Below are 18,723 nucleotides of genomic sequence, written 5' to 3' on the forward strand. Positions count from 1 at the left end.
CAACGGTCACTATGATGTGGTTAAGATTTTCCTGAGACGGAAGACTCGTTCAAGCGGAAGCAGATGTCCATGGGAATATTAGTTCTGGCGTACAGGTTGCAGCGGGCAAGGGCAATCTCAAGATGCTTCAGTTTCTTGAACAACACGGATTCAAGCTTAGGAATAGACATAATGATGCTTTAGACGATGCAATAAGTGCAGGTCGTCACGATGTGGTCAAACATCTATATTCGGCAAGGACTAAGACGTCTTAGCTTGAACATAACAAGCCTACACTACAATATTTACCTTCTATAAGACAAGGTTGAAAAGAAAAAGATCTACTCGTCTCATTGGCAGGCTCACGTCCACATCTACAAGGCCACACCGCACTTGGACACATTTCATACATCTGTACAGAAACGCAAAAACGCAAAAACAAGAAAACACGATTGAGATATTGAGATACAACAAAGAGACAGGGAGGGATGGAGAAAGGAGAGAGAGGAAATAAGGGCAGGGGAAAGCCATTGGGCTCTGTCAAAAAGATGCCACCCAAATCCATAATTAATGTGCAAGTCCAAAGACTGAATGACCAATAGTTCATAAGAGAGAGCTTTCAGGTGGAAGCCAAAAAAGTAGAGAAAAGATTTCGTCCCAAATTTGGTTGTCCCAGTGCCATTGAAAGGAGTAAAGGGATAAAAAGAAATATTTGGTGAACAAAAGGGGGAATATGTCAAGAAAGAAAAAAAAAAGATAACGCGACACACGCAGCGACGACCAACCGTCGCTCGGAGTATCATGTTGAGAAGAAAAGTGGCCGGTCAAAAATTGCACAGAAAGAAGAGATACGTGATATATGACATACAAATCCTTACCGGATGATGAACAATGAAAATGAAGTTTTGTGCAGTCTCTCCTTCCCTGCCTCTGTTGGAGAGTGGGGAGAGCATGAGCGCATTGAAAGGAGCAGTTTTCTCAGAAGAAAGAGGGTTTCCAAAGGCCCAGTGCCCTCTGGTTGTCGTCATAGGGTCCAAAAGGAGCTCGTCCGTGATGGAAGTAGTGGTCTATACATGTCTAGTTCCATCCCAAAGAGTTTTCTGCCATAACGGGAGCGCTGATCATCTGTGAACGAGCAGTTCCACGGCTACCATGGCTGGGGGCACGACCACCGGCAGCAAACATCGAACCGGCAGCGGAACCTCCCTGGCTCATCTGCTCAACGGTCGAGCTAGAGCGCTGGTGCAACTGCTTTCTCTTGCGGTAGCGGCGGGCAACCCAGAACATACCCGCACCGTAAGCGGCAGCACCGGCCACAACACCGACTCCAATTCCAACAGAGCTAGCCTTAGCCTTAGAGCTACCGGCAGAGCCGTCGGTGTTGTCATTGTTGCCACTGTCCGGGCCATCATCGCTGCCGCCGGGGTTGTTAGCCCCAGTTGAGTCGCTGTCACCACTAGGGTAGTTTCCGGAGAACTCGAGGGGAATTGTAGGGTCAACCATTGCCATCAATGACTGGATAGATTCGCTAGCCTGGTTGTAGAGAGCGGAGTTGGGGTTAACCTTAAGCGCTTTCAGGGCATCGACCTTGTCACGAGGGAAATAAAAGATAGCAAGGGTGGCGTTGTAGCCCGTGGACTGCCAGTTATAGTAAGGCTCAATAGCGAACATAACTGGGCCGTCCTTAGCAGAGAGGGTTGGCAAAGCGTTCTCAATAGCCTGAGGGGTGTAGTTGAAGATCTGTGACGACGACAAGGGAGTGGTTGCAACGAATGACCAGGGCAGCTGGCTATTGAAACCAAGTTGGAGCAAGATAGAGTCAGACGGGGGCTCGGTGACCTCGTTCGATGGGGTGATAGACCCAGGGAGCGATGGTGGTGCCGTGGGCTTCGCAGTCTCACCGGAGGTCGAGCTCTCGGTGGCAGTGGTGGTAGGCACGATAAGAATGGTCGATGGCATCCAGTCGTTGTCGTCGGAGGTGGAGGGCGTGGGCGTCTCGGTTGGGGTCTGAGGCTCCACACTGGTCTTGGCCGTGCTCACTTCTTCACTTGTCGAAGTCGACGAGGGAAGAGGGGTAGAGACTGGGTGAGAGGTGGGGGTGGGAACCTTGGAGCTCTCGTGAGAGCCACTACCGGGAACAGAGGCAGTGGTAGTGCCCAACAAAGGAGCCGAGGCAGTGTTAGAGCCGGAGGCAGTCTCGGATCCAGAAGTAGAGGTAGAATCAGAGCCGGGCGAGTGTGGGACAGGAATTGATGGCAGGGACTTGGTCGGAGTCGGGATGGCACCGGTGTTAGTACCTCCCTGGCCAGGAATGAGACCAGTCGACTTAGACGGCAGAAGACCACCATTTGGCATAGACGCAGTCGGGATCAAAGCAGTGCTACCAGTGCCAGTAGAGGTAAGACCAAGCAGGGAATCCACGCCGGACACGAGACTGCCGACGAAATCACCCGAAGTTGTAGTGCCAGTGAGGGTGGTCGACGGTGGGCTAGTAGCGGAAGCAGGCACGCTGATTGGGATAGTAGGCGAACTAGAAGCGTCCGAGGACATAGTAGCACTTGTACTGTTGCCAGTGGAAGACTTGTCACCCAGGCCCAAAAGGTCAGAGAGATCCGACCCCGAGCTTGTCGTGCTTGAGGCTGCGCTGCTGATCCTGTTGGCGCTAGATCCAGTTGGTGTCGCAGAAACGGAGCTGTCTGTTGTTGACTCGCCAAAAAGGCCGCCCAATCCTGAGGTCAGGTCACCAAGCAGACCGTCGCTGGAGGATGCAGCAGGAGTAGAAGAAGCAGGCGAAGTTACCTTGGCCGATGAGTCGGAGACAGGAGTCGCAGTCGAAGATACAACCGCAGCTAAGGATGTGGTTGCAGCCGAGGATGAGGAATCACCTCCGAGGAGGTTGCCCACATCCGAGCTCAAATCACCAAGGAGTCCATCGCTGGGGGGTTGTAGTCGAAGGAGAAGTGGTCGAAGCCTTGGCTGATGAGTCGACCACCGAGCCCTGCTTGCTCGTGGTGCCCGCATCGGTAGATGCGGCCTCCGAGCTCTTCTTACTGGTGTTCTCGGTGCTCGAACCCTCTGTCTTCTGCGTAGTCGTGGTAGTAGTACCAGTCGGTTCACCGCCAATTGTCGTCGTACCAGTAATGCGGTGGGTAATCTCAGGGTTCTTCGGGTCGACCGAGATGGTCACAACAACCATCTCCTGTCCCTTCTGGGGCTGAGCGGGGGCTGAGGTTTCGGGGTGGGAATAGCTGTGGATGAAGAAACTTGGGTAGGAGCCAAGTTGTCGAATACGCTGTCGAGGATCGAGCCAGGTTCGGGCTCAGCGTTTCTGCGAATCGTTCGCTTGACTTCCTGCGGGAAGTACCAACGGGGTCGCTGAACGTGCGCTTCGGGGGCATCTTGAGCTGCGACGAGTTCGAGACCGCCTACAGCGAGGAAGGCTGCGAGAAACGGAGATAGCGTCGGGACGCATGTCGAACAATTCTGTACGTGATAGCTCAGAGCGAGTCCAAGGTCAGTGTACAAGAATGCGATAACCACCGTCTGTCAACACCTCATGAACTATCGGGGGTGTGAAAAGAGGTAGATCGCGTGAAATATTCGAGTTTCCAACACGACCAGACTATCACAATTTCAGAATACTTCAGAGTATCCAACGTCTCGATGGCAACCGATGAGACCGAGCGGGCGCAAACAATAATTCGACGATAAACGAATGGAAAGGGGGTTCCGATAAACCTGAAACGATCCCCAAAAGGTGAAAAAGAGTGTGGGCTTAGGAAAGCTGTAAGGAGCGAACGACGACTTTCTGTAGAACCGTCTGGGCAACGAGTTCAAAGAAAGGGAAAACAGACAATTCGGGCGATGCAAGGGGAGATTAGCCCAGGTCAAAAACGCCGTTGAGGGTCAACAGGCGAACACAGCGAAAGCAGACAAGGGAGAGAAAGAAAGGAGTAAATGAGTGAATGAAGTCGAGGATCAGAGAAGAAGAGGATCACTCCATTAGGGGGGAAAGGTGGAATGGGGGGGGGCGGGACACGTTGTGACAGCGTCAACAAGGGTAATTTACAGTAAGTTACACATTTTAGCGTATTTAATTAGCTGGTCCGAGCGTTTGGCAGGTGCATGGGATGTGGCCACGCACTTGCCCCTGAGCGTTGAGTTATTAGCTTGTGATATCTGCTGGTTTTGAACTTGGTCCTATTCCTCGAATGTTATATGTTCAAATAATACTCAGTATATCCTAATCTGATTATAGATTTCTATCATCTGTACCTTATCACTTATACGTAACCTAAGCCAATGGTTTCCCCAGGCCCTCATCTGAAACCATATACGGAGCAGCTAAGCTACCCTAGATACTAACCTGCACAATATAGCCAAGACAAGCCAGTCAGGTAGTCTCGCCAGTGCTCCATGCCAAACGGCAATGATGGGTCACACCATGTAGAAAACCGCAATGGATAATGAATGTCCATCGGGGAAAGAATGAGCCTGTTCCCTATAGGTCTATGATCGCTTTATGTGCACTCCGTACCGGTACATCCGACTAGAGCATTCTTTGGCATGTATGGTATAGAGACCGTTGTACAGGTACTCGGACGATATTTCCCTTTTCTTTTCCCGTTACGCCGTTCGTCTGTGTAACAATATTATCTGGGACATAATCCGGCCATTGCGAATATTAGGATCAAATGACCAACGATCAACGAGCACGATGAGATTGTAAATCAACAATTAGATCTGAGTTGAGCGGGTACTGATCATAACTTACATATGTACATGTTAAATATATCCTATATCAGATACTAAGTATCTCCGTACGGGAGTATTCAGTATAAGACATATAAAAGTCGATGCAGATGAAAACTAGGTTTTTGAGCAATGTAACACAATGATGGCAGCACTTAATTTCCAATATAGCCCCTGCAAAAAGAAAAGAGGGGGAAAAAAAAAGAGACCGTGTTAGGGTCTGAAAGCCGGTCAATAGCCTCGGAGACCATTGACGAAAAAAGTCCAGAATGGAGTCGGGGCTGAATCCACCCAAGCCGCGGATCACAATATAAAAGAAGTAAAAAAGAGTAAAAAAGTGCAAGCCCAAAGACAAATTCCTAGCAAAGTTCAGTAGGTCTAGCCCGGAGGCGTCAACTAAGTGGGTCTTTCCCACATGCGTACCTGAGCGTGTGGGAATCTCTTAAAGTGCGTGGCCCCAATTACGGCCGCCTCTTTACCAAGTGTGATACACAGGCCTTTTTCGCCAGACACCCGGCTCACATTACCATATCGTTAGTGGCGTAAGCTCGCACTTATCTCTTTCTGGCTTGAGATCAACAAAGAAATTTGCTGACTAGCCGATGTTGAGGAGAATGCTTCTCGCTCAATAAGAGAGTTGCCTGGCGTTCTGTGAACGAGCTATAAGTTGGTTCTTCCATTGTGAAGTCTCATGAGACATATGTGATTACCTTAGCTGGCTTGCTGGAAGTCATATGTGCGACATCACTACTAGTTCAACGCACTATGGAAGTAGGGGATGAGCCCTGCCTCAGAATTGGGTCATTAGAATCCGGCAGACATGAAGAATGTTTCACCCTTTACTCCATACTACTACCGAAGCTTTAGGGTTTTATCTCCAGAATAATAGATTAAAAGGATTAAATGGCACGAACACCTGCTCATAGTGTACAATAATCATTCAAACCCTGGATCCGAGGCTGATTGAGCTTTGAAGTTTTAAAAAGATAAAATATACCACGTGCCCCGATCGGAATGGAGGAGTTGGCAGCTGCGATTTCCCCTCATTCTTGTCGTCATTTTCAAAAACGCTCAGCATTCCTAGTGTGTTTGAGATTGTGCCAACCAATGCCAGGTGCTGTAAAATCAATTAAGCCGAAAAAAAACCCAGTCCCATCATCTTCGCTAAGTTCTATTTCTCTTCTCCTATTACTACAACATCTTACCTCTTTAGCTTGTTCAAGACCTTGTGCCTGGATGATGCATATCCTCGAGATCAAGAAGCCTTTGGAAATGCAGGAACAAAGAACCGAGCATACAAGCTTACGCGAGAGCCATGGATGGTCCACACGTTTAATTATAGTCGAGTCAGCCACGTTCTCTTTGTTTGGCCTTGGACAGAGAGCCCAGGTAAGTTCGAGTTTCGGCTCCTTCCCTGAAGAGATGAACAATATCGAAGTGTCCGTGGACGGTCCTGGTCATATCTCTTCACTGCTTTTTATACAACAAACTTACAGGGGCTCATCAACTGTACCATGGACCAGTGCAGACGCTAACCCTGTTCCTGAGCGCTACAGCTCAAGTCTCCACCCTTCATCCTTGGTTTCAGCCTGTATTTATTGAAAAGTGCTGAACAAATGTTACACGTAACCAATGCCAGAGAATTCGTAATATTTCCAAGTCTATTGTAAACTATACTTAGATCATGTGACCGATTTTCTCGCATATTTGATTCTTGCCCAAGTGGAGAGTGACACGAGTTGGGCCATCAAAAAGAGAGCCATGAAACAATTCAGGTGGAGTTGTTTGCCCTGTCATTCTCCACGGCATCGTCATCCCTACAGTCTCGTTCACAGTCTAGAACTGCGTCCATTGCCAGGCTTTGTAACCAGGCCAGAACACTCGATTTCGACATCTGACCCCTGGGGGAGGGACTTGACGGCAATGCAAGTACGCACCTAAAAAGGGCCAGGCCCGATGGATAGTGAGAAACGGCCCACTTTTTCAGAAATAACAGAAGAGAAAGAGTGACAAATTCCAGACTTGGATTATATTCCCTGTGGATTTCAAATCTCGTTCTTTCGACCACAGAATACTTACCGGCTTAGGATCCGAGAAGAAAGTAGCGTAGACTTCATTCACAGCCGCAAAATCAGCCATATCGGTGAGGAAGATGTTGACCTTGACCGCGTCTTGGAGACTCGACCCTCCAGCCTCTAGGACGGCATTGAGGTTGCGGAGGATTTGTCGCTGTTCACATTTTAGAAAATATATCACAAACCAGACATCGCATCTCTCATACTGTTCGGTCCTGGATGGTCCCTTCCACCATTTTACCCGTGACTGGGTCTACTCCCAACTGGCCAGAGCAGTAGATCATGTTGCCGATGACCATACCCTGAGATAGGATTGGGGGTGGGATGGGTGCGCCCTTAGTGCTGACGGGGGTACGTGTTGGCTTGGACATTTTGTGGGATGCGAGTCGGAATGGATCGAGTCAGAATCTCAGTGAGAAGAATTTGTTGAGAGTCGTTCAATATTTGGCTCCCTGGGGATTCTGTGGGGAGAGGGACGTTATCGATTAGGTATGAATCCCCACATTGACTACATGTACCTCCCGAGGTCGGAGCACTTTACAAAGATGCGATAGCGAAGATATAGATATCCTTATTTCCAAACTCCGTAATCTAAAATAAAAAAATGATGGATTTTAATTAGGCAGTATAGAGAAGCACTCTAGCTAGGTATAGATGTTGTACTTACGACATATACTCATAATATATATCGACAACCAACATCTCTTCGGCGTCACGAGAACTCTTTTCTCTTGTTATTTGGCCCATAGACCTGGATTTGGCAAGGAACATGGGCTTCTTTTGGCCACTTCGTTGGAGATTTTCGAAGCGGTGGTTCCTGACGACGTGGCTGCCGGAGCGCGAGGGGAGAGTGCGGGAGAGAGTGAGAGAAAGTGGAGTAAAGAGGGAAGGGGAAAAGTCTAGAGAGGATATTAAACCAGTAGTATGTTGTATTACGATAGTGTGCTGCAGAGCAATCGAGACATTTGAATAAGAGAGATGAAAAGTAGACCGGCTTGTGCAACCCTTTTCTATCAACTCTACATTCAATAATGCCCTAGGTTATTATCTTTGGCTATCTCTATATGCTCAAATGCTTCAGACGAATCTGGTCGAAAACTCATCCCCAACTGAGCAGTGAGCGCTTATCTTGCTTGGGCTCAATGTCGCGTGAAAAGTGAGACATACCTTTGTCCTAGACTTAGATCCTTTATTTGAAGTGAAGCAATACCAGATCAATGTATGTTTATCTTTATAATTCTTCTCCATACTTCACTCTCATACTTGCCTCGTTAATGCAAGGAGAGACTTCAAAACAGCATTGATGAGGGGAAGTTCAATTGTGACGTCACTGTTGCTGACATAATTTTGCGGGGAAACCGAGATGTGATCGCCGATTGGCTGTGCCCCAATGCTGATCCGGAGTCCTCTGGTCCTTCCTTTACTTCATCCTTCATTCCTTTTCATTTCTTTCTTCAACTGTGACTGGGAATATCTGAAAATCAGTCCTTTACTCCCATTTATTACAATCGTCTTTGCCTTGAGAGGCCTGTGCAGGACAGACTCGGCCGAGATCAGTACTCCTCTTATCACTGTACTCTATAAGTGGATCCGATCGACAAAGCCATTGATTACTGCAAGAATCACCTGATCTCCAATAGCGCTAGAATAAAGAACACCTTGAGTTTCATATACAAGCTCGAGGATTCACCATGAGTTCCTCGGCTGCAATGTCAATCAGAAAATTGGGGCCTCGAGTCATTCGTCCGGTATCTCCCAAATTGGTGGCCACGCATCCTTCAAATCGGAGTATATGGCGATATGCACGAAACGGTCACGGAGACAAAACAGAACACATGCCACGACGTTCTGACAAATGTCAGCGATACGTTCTATACAGTCAGCGAAAGCCCGAAACTCGCCGTGGTAGCAATGCTACTCCCAGCGATACACATTCGCACTGGAGCTGGACAGCTTGGCTTTCTCAGTCAAGTTTCTCCTACCTCCCCGCTGGCCGGGTGAGGAGTCTCTGGGGTTCGGATCCAGGGCAGATGCACAGACGAATGGAGTTACTGAAAAAGTACATAGAGGCAGACCCTTACAGGGCTGTCTTTGGCCGCCGATTGGACCCCTTTCAAAATTCCAACAAGAACGAAACTTCATTGAACGGTTTCCTTCAGTCGTTGTCCAGTATGGAAAAGCCACCCAATGCTAGGCCGAGAGTAGACAAGTGGCAAACGAGAAGTGACGCCAACCATGTTGGACCGCCGCACATGTATGACCCTGTTAGTGGACGCATGGCGCCTATATCACCGTCCACTGTACCCGAATCCAGCAAGATGGAAGCAGAAATCAACTCTCATAAAGCGGTCGACTGCCCCCCCAGGCGCCGGAGTGGAGGCAAAGTTTACCCACAGCCCTAGTTTAGCCGAAGATGGACAGTTCCAGCCGGGGAACACGGGACTGAGCCCGCAAGCCCCGTCGAGCTCACAGTCAACCTTTGACTGTCCTCCAGGCAGTGAACTAGATGTACACTTTACCTCAATCCCCACCTCTCAAGATGCCCAAGGCAGGGCTCAAGTTTCCCATGAAACCAAGCGAAACCCCTTTGTAAATATCGATCGCCCTCCTGGAAGTGAACTGGAAACATTAATTGTTTCTGAATCTATTCCTTCCACACAGTCTCAGTCGGACACATATAAGGTCAGCGAAAACACCAATGGACCGAATCTGGATGCTGGTTTGACTGCGGGAACCAATGTGAAGTGCTCCACGAGAAGTGAGCTGGAGGCGAATTCCATCTCTGATCCTACCAGTCCTTCTGTTCAGGATTGCCCGTCTGGGTTGAAGATGCAGCCACCGAACAAGCAAACTGGCATTTCAACTGATTGCCCACCAGGCAACGAGCTGGAGGCAAAGTTTTCTTCTGAGCTCAATAGTCTCAGTCTTGAGTCTGATGGCCCCGTTCATCAAACTAGTAACAATGTCGCCGCGACAGACGTTCAAGAAAGCTTCGAGTGCTCCCAGGGTAGTGAGATTGAAGCACAGATTTTATCAGAATCAGCCAGCCTGGACATCGCCCATTCTGAAGCCCAGACCTGTGTTGATTGTCCTCCCGGGAGCGAACTGAAGGCAAAGTTTATCTGCAACCCGGCTTCAATTGAGGAAAAGAAATCACAGCCAGAAGTACACACTGGCCTTGATACATCCAAGATAGCCAAGAATGTTGTCGGTTGTACACCAGGGAATGAGTTAGAGGCAAATTTCGGTTCTGAGATGGCGAGTGCCGAGGGTCCTGATGAGAATGAGGACATGAGCGCCTTGGATGCTACTGAAATTCGCTCTCGTTATGCTTCTTTGGAACCAAAGGTGCAACCCAATCCGCTAGATTTCGATGCTTCCGAAGACCGCGTTGGAGATTTCATTCTCAAAAGCCAGAACCTCGCCACTGCCAAAGGAGAGCAACGAGCAGCATCCCAGAATCCTTCCCCTAAATTCCGTATTCTCGCTTTCGACGCGTCGACGTCACAAGTCTCAGCCACACAAGCAGACTCATTCTTCGGTGTCGATGAAGATGGTCGGCCAAGTGAAATTTTGTCTCGACTGCACAACCCTGCCAAATTCCTGCCCTATTTCGAGAAGATGCAAGAAGATGGTTACGAAATTGCAACCGGCGGTGGCAACATCCTTGTCTTCCGGAAGACTCTAACCCCCCCTCGTCACACTCTCTCAAATACTGCAGCCGACCAAGAGCCAGCAATTCACGCAGAAGTTGCCAAACGTCTTCGCCACGACTCAATGGACTCCACCGCCACATACGCTGGAGCTCCCCGGCAATCCACCACTGAGGTGAGCAGGCAGTAGAACTGTCTATTCAGGTGGCTTCCTAACAAGTCGAGTTAGCCTCCTTCAGCAACTGGATCCTCTAGATCAGAGCGCGAACCAACCACAAAACCGGACTCTTCGTTTCGCAAAGTAGGCCGCAGAATGCTTATTGCAGGCACAGCTACTGCATCGACGTGCTATGCTATCGGAGTAATAGTCGAGTTCTTCCGCACTGGCGGAAACGACGGGCGGGGAATTGATGGGTTCACTGTGTTTGAGTCAGATCGACGTCGTCGAGAGTAGGCTGTACCGGTGGCAGCTACCGGCTTCCATTTTGCGGTTACTGCAAGTTAGTAATTAGCATTTGATTCCTAGAAAGGGAAATTGGACGCAGGTTTGATGGGCCTCCCCCTCTTCCATGCAAACCCATGTATCCTCCCTGCTATTGTCCCTTTTGTCTTGCGGGATATAGGGCTCCTTTTAACTAGATCCAGGTATGGAATCAAGACTAACATTAAATACGATTCTTTGATGAGATAATGAATAGAAACTGTAGTTTAATTCTATATGAGAGCCTGTTGCGGTGTCCGAGTTTAGGCCCGTATTCCTCGACCAAAAGCTCGTTGGAATTTGTTCTGCTTTTCAGTTCTCCCGGAAGGGTCCTCGCCAGATAGGAGCAGGACTTCTCGTCATAACGTACACGTACAATATAAGCCGCGAAGAGCCCAACAATATGCATATTATACGGAGACTGAGAAAACAAGAGAATAAACAAGTACCACTATATCAAGGGTCTCGAAGTGTTGTGGTTATTGTTCTGGGCAGTTGAACAACACAGTTAGAGCCCAACCAACTTTCGCCCAGTAGTTTGGATAATAGCTGCTTCCTAAAACCAGCAGTATAGAATAGAAGCAGTGGCACAGGAGGGTTGTATTCCCAGAGTCCGGCTGGAGCAACATATCGTGGCCAGTAATCATGGTCGTGCCAAAGGGGACTTGCGGAATACCTTGACCAAATGACAGTTCATATTTGCTCCGTCCAAGACCACAACATCTGCCAGAAGAGCGGATATCTACGGATATCTTGAGAAATCTTACAGCGACGACACACTTGACCTTCGGGGGCGACATTTCCGATGTACTGGCCGAGTATCATTATCTCCAGGGCTGTTACTCCGCATCTTGCATACTATAAACTTGGAGAATCCCATATCCAACTGCCCAGTTGACCGCACCACTGAGGCCATTGATTGTTTTGACTGCCAGGTCATATTCAACGCAATTATTGGCTGTAAGTTGTTGTTCAATGTTGTGGTAGAACTTCACGCTCCGCTACTATACAGTGACTTAGTATCAGGATAACTAGCTAAAAGCACAAGTGAGTATTCACGGTTAGTTACCTCACTGCTTTCAAGCCCAGGTTTGACATTTGGGTTTGGGTTTTGGCTTCAATGTCAGACGCGCTGTTGCCTGGAGTTACCCCAGGGCTCGTAAGCAATATAAGCAGCAAAAAGGACGTCTCAATGCTGGAGAGTTGAAGGTGTGTATGATATTGGGAAATATAAGCCAAAAATGTGCTTATATAATGGTATCTGCAGATGCTACAGCGAAAGAGAATAGTCTGGAAACGACAAGGATTGTCCAGGTCAAAGAAAAAGAAAAAGGGGAAAAAAGAGACGAAGGCGAGAACGACCGGAGTCGAACCGGAACAGTCCAGGTAGTGGAAGATCTTAGGCACTTCCCTCGTGGTACACATGTGACATGTTACCACTAGGCCACCTGCTGTTGGGTCCCTAGTACTGAGGTTTGTCTTCCTTTTCTCTTTGCTTATGCACAAAATCACACTATATCACCATTATAATCCCACTGCACAAGATGTTCTGCAAACTTGGCGATTGTCAAACTTGGATCCAACAGCTGCTGGAAAGAGATATCCAAACCCAGCTCCTTGAAGATCCAATTCCGCGACTCAGTCCCAATCATACTATCAACCCCATAACTGGAAATAGACCGATTGTCTTCCTCAAACTCATCCATGATGAGCATCAACATACGGGCAAGCTTCGCAATAAAGTGGTCACGCACAGCCTGAGCTGCCTCGATGACTTCCAAACCCAGCAACGAAGACAAAATACTCTGACTACCATCTCTAACAGACACATTCTCATTACGGGACTTCATAGCCCAAACAGTGTACTTGAATCGCACATCCAAGGCCCAAAAACTGTCGACATCTTCACCTGCTTCTTGTGCTGCTTTGGCGAGCTCTATTGGATCCAGTCTAGCAATAATATGGTCTGGAATGCCTACCCGAAATTGTTCAATGATCGCGATCTCAAAGGCGCGGAGGAGAGCTTCTTCGTCAATTCCATACATCCTGGCGTCTGAACGACTCCCCGAGCTCGTTGTTCTCCGCGACCACTCCAACTCCTAGGACCATTGGAAGGACAATCGACACTGCCTTCTGCCGGTGAGAGTGACGGTGCTGCGCAAAACCATCCAAGTAGGTGTTTCCAGCGGCATAGTTGCTTTGTCCTAGTGTTCCCAATACCCCCGAGACCGAGCTTGTCGAGTGGGCCATCGGCTTCGTCCTAGGGCTTCGCTCGAGCCGGTTGAATGAGCACAGGTGCACTGACAAGCACCTTCTTCAACTCCCTGAACGCTATCTCGCATTGCTCTGTCCAATCGATCGGGCGGAACTTCTTTTTGCGGAGCTCCTTTAGGGGAAAAGTGATGTAGATCATTACTCGGAGCTATACGTAAACACCGTGCATACATAGATCGGAAATACTAAATTGACAATCGTAGGACATACTGGAATAGGTTCATGAATGAACTCTATCTGATCTAGGATCTGGGGCCTTGATATCTATTTGATGGATTTGCTTCTCCAATGTTTCTGTTTCTCGTAAAGGACAGGCAATGTGTCATTCAGTGCTGTGGGGTATCATCGGACCACCAAGAGTAGATAGATGCATGCATTGGCGACATAAATCTAGTGTGCAGTGACAGCATTCACTTGGGCATCTATGGCTCTTGACAATATGCTTTGATATCGGTGCATCCCACACATGTATACAGGGTGCTTAGCTAGGATCACGTTCATAGTGGGGGGTAGCAAAAGGGCTTCAGCCTCATGCTCTGACCCCAAATATGTTCCTTCCATGCATCATTTTAGTATGCTCGGCATGGGCAGGATCACAGCCCCCTCTTGTCGGATGTGTGCAACTCGGTATGTACATTGCTATGGCATCACACCACCTCAAATAGCAAGGCGGGAGAGATCCCCGTATCCACTGGACGAGATATAATTGCGCCAAAAGCGGAGACCCTCAATTCCTTCTTCTCGACAGAGAACCCCCCCGATCTTCAGCCATCTCCAGCTCTTCGGCAGCCACCCCGACGCTCCATTTGAACCGATGCGCAGCTTCTTGTGCAGTAACGGCCCGGCCGAAGAGGGACCAATCCCAGGGAACAGGGTCATCGGGGGGGGAATTCGCTGGAGCTCCTCCATCCAGGCCTGAATTTTTTCAATAGTCTTCTCGTCGTTCCAGTCATATCGCTGCACCACAAGAAGGCCACTTTTGAATCGTCGTAGACGAACTGGCAATTTGAGCTTTTCCCACAGCTCCGCTGCTTTCTGAAAATCCGAAGGACTGGCCAATTCTACTCCATTACGGGACCGATTGAAGACAGCCCAGAGATCAATTAGACTCATAATTCCACCTTCACGCTGCAAAATGCCTTTTCGGTCATCAGTGAGATACTCGGCCAAGTCACGCGCAAGTTCTGATAAATATAGACTTTCAGATCCGGAATTGAGCATATCTTTGGTCGTCACCATCCCGAGAGCCGCAGCAGACTCAGACAGCACCGCGCTGGTTTCTGGAGAGCTTTCATTAGTAGTCATCCCAGACTCACGCGCGAGAGTCTCAGCCAGCGCAACGATCTGCTTGGCAGAGGCCATTAAAGCCTCCAGATCTTCGAACGCGTTCCCTATGACCAGCTCGTTTTCTTCCGGGCTTCCAGCCCTCGGCGTTCTAACCCCGCGATACCAACCCCCGAATGTCGTGGTGCTGAGGGTAGAGTACTTTCAACGCTAGCGACAGGAGAAGGCAGGCCCCCCGAGGAGGTGCCTTGCGACGGCGAAGGCACTGGGGGCGCATTTTGCAAGAGCCATTTTCTTTGAACCAAGGCTCCTCTAAGCCTTTCATGGAACGTCTTATCGCCACCGGCACGAAACGACAGTTTGATACTCTCACTAACTTCCGTGTTCGCGATGTGCGACTGCTCAAATAACGGCGCAGGAGAGTCTACACGATTGGCGCTCGCTGAGCCAGCAGATAAAGGCGCTCCACAAATCTCGCATTCCACGAGAGATGGGTGGTTCACAAAGGTACATCGTGGGCAAGGGACAGTTCCCCGGACCCAAAATGCGATAGAGACGCATTGGCATTTGATTGGTCTGTATCTTGTGCAATGGCTGGTGATGCAACTGAACTCAGCAATGGAGACTCCCGGCTTGCTACAGCACTGATCGCTGCTTTGAGAACGGCGGTAAATGGTGGTTTGATGCCACATGCTAGACAAGGAGGTAAATTTGTAGCCGCATTAGCCGTTGCGGGGTCGAAATTGGACGGAACTGGGTTGGAGAATGAGCATATGGGACAAATCCAAGTGGCATTGATTGGCTTTGGAGATAGTGAGTTATGTTGGAAGTTGGTTTGTGGGATGTGGGAAAGTGACTGCGGAAGGACCGATTGTTGGGCCACAGCTGGGCTGGCTGTTGCACTCCTCGACTTATCCGTCTTCTTCTTCTGCGGTTTCGGGTATATGGTGAGCTTCGGAGATGACTTCAGGAAGCCAGCCTTGAATCCGTGGGTTTGTTAGTGATTGGCCGAGAGTAAAAGCCTCAAAAGCAAGATGTATGCATGTCGCACCTGAGACTCTACTCGATCGATTTCTTTCAGATCAATAGCCACTGAGTATTTCCGTGGGTCCTCAGCCGCAACATAGCACACTCTGTGGGATGTGAGATAGGCATGGCCATTTTGGTAATTCTGGATTTTGTATTTCCTTTGCCTCTAATCAGCACCCCGCATCAGGAGCATCATCATGAGCTACTTACCCTTCATATAACCCCACCGCATCCTGCACAAAGAGAAGGATCTCATCGGGTAACAGCAAGGGTCTGAGCGCAGTAGTCAGATCCAGCGACTTGAAGAACATCTAGTAGGTTCAACCAGCTCCCAACATCAACGGGATCCATAAAGAGAGAGAGGCATGTCATTTAAGCCAAGGCAATAATTGCGATAACCCGATAAGGCGGGATGCGCGGACAAACAAAATTCCGGTGAGTAAGCGAGTATCACTCACCGTCACGGGTCGAGTCTGTGTGGACTTCACTCTCACCCTCCCCCGGCTCGTGACCATCTCATCTTGGAAATAAACGTTCACCATCTTTTCTCTCATCTCAAAACCAGTACCAGCTGAGGTGTAAGAACAAAACTTGGTTCTTCCAGCCGTTTCTCGAGTCTTGCCCCTTCGTAGCTCTTTACTTCCTTTCATCTTGTTTCTTTGTTGTTCCCAAGTCTTGCATCTACGATGAGTTCCAGTGTACCACCTTGGCGTTCTACCGCCCCAGCCGCAATGTCTAGTGCATTTCCTCCAGCTGGTAAGAAAAACAATTCCACCCGAGTCTCGGTCTCGTGTCAAGAGACTAACAACCTGCTAGCGGCCCCAGCATACACTCCAGTCCAAGCGCGTCGTAGCCTCGCTCATCATACCAAGCCAACGAATGGAACGGTTCCTTCTCAGCCCACCCAGTCGGCATCACCGGATACAGAAGGTCGGGCGCGAGTGGAGTTCCCACCACCCGTACGCTCGTATGTGCAACGCTGCTTTGCCCCCGAAAACCAGGTTGCAAGCGTGAGCATTCCTGAAATGCAGGAGAAGCTGAGGCACGTCATTACGGAAGCGGCGCAGAATAACAAGTTGGGATTGATCGACTGGGAAAGGCTACCTTTGCCCCAAACTATGGTGCAAAATGAACGCAACAAAATCCTGGCCAACCCCAGCTCGTCAAACTGGGCGTCCAGTCACCCAGCTTCTCCGGGGGATGCCACGCGGAAGCGAAAGTCAACTGATGGCCATCATTCGGACACTGGATCGCCACCATGGAGAAAAGCTAACCGAAATCGTTTTGAAGATCGAGTTACTCACCCCTACCACAGAGAAAAAACCACGCATAACACTGGACCAGTCTAGTAAGTCCAAAGCTAATTTGGAGATGAGGAGGAAGCGTTTTGAGGGAGTAGGGGGCAGCGGAAACTCTCCCTCTTCTCCTGCAGGATCGCCAATGCGTGCTGCCGACGCGGATCAAGGCCCCGTTGTCGGACGATGCCAAACATTGGAGAAGAACTACTTCCGATTGACCTCTGCTCCCAACCCGGACAGTGTTCGTCCTTTGCCTGTTTTGCAAAAGGCCCTGGATCTATTGAAGAGGAAATGGAAGCAGGATGGCAACTATGGTTACATCTGTGATCAGTTCAAGTCTTTGCGTCAAGACCTAACGGTCCAGCGCATCCGAAATGAATTCACTGTCGTTGTCTACGAAATCCACGCGCGCATCGCCTTGGAAAAAGGGGATCTTGGTGAGTACAACCAGTGTCAAACCCAGCTACGAGTGCTGTATGCGCAGCAGCTGGGAGGACACCCGACAGAATTCAAGGCCTATCGTATTCTCTATTTCATATACACGCGGAATTGGACGGCGATGAACGACGCACTAGCCGATGTGACTGCAGAAGATAAGAAAGACCTGGCGGTCAAGCATGCCCTGAATGTGCGCTCTGCCCTTGCACTCGGGAACTACCATCGTTTCTTCCAGCTGTACCTTGATACGCCGAATATGGGGGCCTACCTCATGGACATGTTTGTCGATCGTGAGCGGTTGAGTGCTCTTGCAACCATGTGTAGAGCGTGAGTCTTCTGATTCCTAAGTTCTGTTTTAGCATTCTAGCTGACATTTTATTGTAGATACAAACCGGATGTCAACATCCGATTTATCACAGAAGAGCTTGGATTCGAGTCCGATGAGCAGACCGCACGTTTTGTTCTGGACAACTCCTCCGAAGAACTGCTGGAGGAGAGGAACGGCGCCGTAAGGCTGTTGACAGGCAAAGCAGGCTCGCTGTTCGATCAAGCCAAAGCAGCCGCCCACCGTGTCGTCGATATCAAAGGCCAGATCTAACCATGTCCTCACTTGTCCATCTCTTTTTTTACGCCAAGGATCGTAAACCATCGGATCTCAGTCAAGGCCATTTCCTTATTCTTTTTTTTCCCCTTTTCTTTTTTTGGCGTATTTTCAAAAGCGGCAGGCGTTCATCACGTACATCCACACATGGATATGACTTAGCCTTTTGAGTGTTCTTGCCTTTTTTTTTTTCCCTGCTTCGCCTTTTCCTGCTCATTCTCGTCGGCATCATCCTCCGGATTTCTTTTTACAGGGTTGCCAGCGGACTTACGACTATACTAACATCCCCGGCGGCGTCTGATTCTGGAGTTGATGGAGTTTTTTGGAGCACCAGAGCATGAGGCATGTGCTCTTTGACTCGATCTGATGGAGAGGGGTGATTGCATATTGGCATAGTAAATACCTACAACATCCAATCTATCCAGTACTTATCCCATATACAGAGTTCTGTCTTGACTCGCTCGCCTCCAATTTCGGTAACGTTCGAATACATAGTCGCCACATGGTAACTAGGGCCAACGCTGGGTCGAACCAGGAAGCGAGATATATGTATCAATGTGAGGCGAGTCAACTTTGGTCGAGACCCTTATGCGGGGACGTGCCAAGCAGCCCTGGAGCACAATTCATGCCCTATCTATAGGTATGTAGGTACGGGAGTACTCGTAGGCAACATTGATGCAAATGTGGCCGATGATCGACATTAAACAAAGTTTCTTCAGCTTGCCAGTGTCTTTGTTATTATTTTTTAACTTTTGATCCTTGTATCTACCTAGGTAATATTCGAGATGAAAATTCCTCTGCATACAGTCGGCAGATTGCAGGAGCCGCGCATTCCTGGTCAGCCCCAGAATTTTAATTT

General features: G+C 49.0%; 9 protein-coding genes across 9 annotated transcripts; 3 read left to right on the forward strand and 6 right to left on the reverse strand.

The window, feature by feature from the left end:
* Positions 1-1,056: 1,056 nt before the first annotated feature.
* On the reverse strand, positions 1,057-3,000 carry N7519_010831 (putative mucin family signaling protein Msb2; the record flags this gene model as incomplete). The annotated part of the gene is made up of 1 exon (XM_057297604.1): positions 1,057-3,000. One exon carries the CDS (start codon positions 2,998-3,000, stop codon positions 1,057-1,059), a length of 1,944 nt encoding a protein of 647 aa, XP_057145486.1.
* Positions 3,001-6,560: 3,560 nt separating this feature from the next.
* N7519_010832 (uncharacterized protein) lies at positions 6,561-7,177 on the reverse strand (the record flags this gene model as incomplete). Its single annotated transcript, XM_057297605.1, has 3 exons — positions 6,561-6,668; positions 6,811-6,960; positions 7,013-7,177. 3 exons carry the CDS (start codon positions 7,175-7,177, stop codon positions 6,561-6,563), a joined length of 423 nt encoding a protein of 140 aa, XP_057145487.1.
* A 1,429-nt stretch (positions 7,178-8,606) lies between these two features.
* On the forward strand, positions 8,607-8,807 carry N7519_010833 (uncharacterized protein; the record flags this gene model as incomplete). Its single annotated transcript, XM_057297606.1, has 1 exon — positions 8,607-8,807. The coding sequence occupies one exon, from the start codon at positions 8,607-8,609 to the stop codon at positions 8,805-8,807; it is 201 nt and encodes a 66-aa protein (XP_057145488.1).
* Positions 8,808-9,041: 234 nt separating this feature from the next.
* Positions 9,042-10,913, forward strand: N7519_010834 (uncharacterized protein; the record flags this gene model as incomplete). The annotated part of the gene is made up of 2 exons (XM_057297607.1): positions 9,042-10,634; positions 10,689-10,913. 2 exons carry the CDS (start codon positions 9,042-9,044, stop codon positions 10,911-10,913), a joined length of 1,818 nt encoding a protein of 605 aa, XP_057145489.1.
* Positions 10,914-11,779: 866 nt separating this feature from the next.
* Positions 11,780-12,038, reverse strand: N7519_010835 (uncharacterized protein; the record flags this gene model as incomplete). Its single annotated transcript, XM_057297608.1, has 2 exons — positions 11,780-11,941; positions 12,015-12,038. 2 exons carry the CDS (start codon positions 12,036-12,038, stop codon positions 11,780-11,782), a joined length of 186 nt encoding a protein of 61 aa, XP_057145490.1.
* Positions 12,039-12,448: 410 nt separating this feature from the next.
* Positions 12,449-12,985, reverse strand: N7519_010836 (uncharacterized protein; the record flags this gene model as incomplete). Its single annotated transcript, XM_057297609.1, has 1 exon — positions 12,449-12,985. One exon carries the CDS (start codon positions 12,983-12,985, stop codon positions 12,449-12,451), a length of 537 nt encoding a protein of 178 aa, XP_057145491.1.
* An 886-nt stretch (positions 12,986-13,871) lies between these two features.
* On the reverse strand, positions 13,872-14,576 carry N7519_010837 (EAP30/Vps36 family vacuolar-sorting protein; the record flags this gene model as incomplete). The annotated part of the gene is made up of 1 exon (XM_057297610.1): positions 13,872-14,576. The coding sequence occupies one exon, from the start codon at positions 14,574-14,576 to the stop codon at positions 13,872-13,874; it is 705 nt and encodes a 234-aa protein (XP_057145492.1).
* A 421-nt stretch (positions 14,577-14,997) lies between these two features.
* Positions 14,998-15,838, reverse strand: N7519_010838 (uncharacterized protein; the record flags this gene model as incomplete). Its single annotated transcript, XM_057297611.1, has 3 exons — positions 14,998-15,477; positions 15,550-15,685; positions 15,738-15,838. 3 exons carry the CDS (start codon positions 15,836-15,838, stop codon positions 14,998-15,000), a joined length of 717 nt encoding a protein of 238 aa, XP_057145493.1.
* Positions 15,839-16,213: 375 nt separating this feature from the next.
* N7519_010839 (uncharacterized protein) lies at positions 16,214-17,861 on the forward strand (the record flags this gene model as incomplete). Its single annotated transcript, XM_057297612.1, has 4 exons — positions 16,214-16,283; positions 16,344-16,875; positions 16,934-17,590; positions 17,648-17,861. 4 exons carry the CDS (start codon positions 16,214-16,216, stop codon positions 17,859-17,861), a joined length of 1,473 nt encoding a protein of 490 aa, XP_057145494.1.
* Positions 17,862-18,723: the final 862 nt, after the last annotated feature.

The sequence above is a fragment of the Penicillium mononematosum genome, assembly GCF_028829835.1.
Source record: "Penicillium mononematosum strain IBT 11891 chromosome Unknown utg000005l:1.0-9366267.0:1.0-9372171.0, whole genome shotgun sequence".
NCBI classification, from domain to species: domain Eukaryota; kingdom Fungi; phylum Ascomycota; class Eurotiomycetes; order Eurotiales; family Aspergillaceae; genus Penicillium; species Penicillium mononematosum.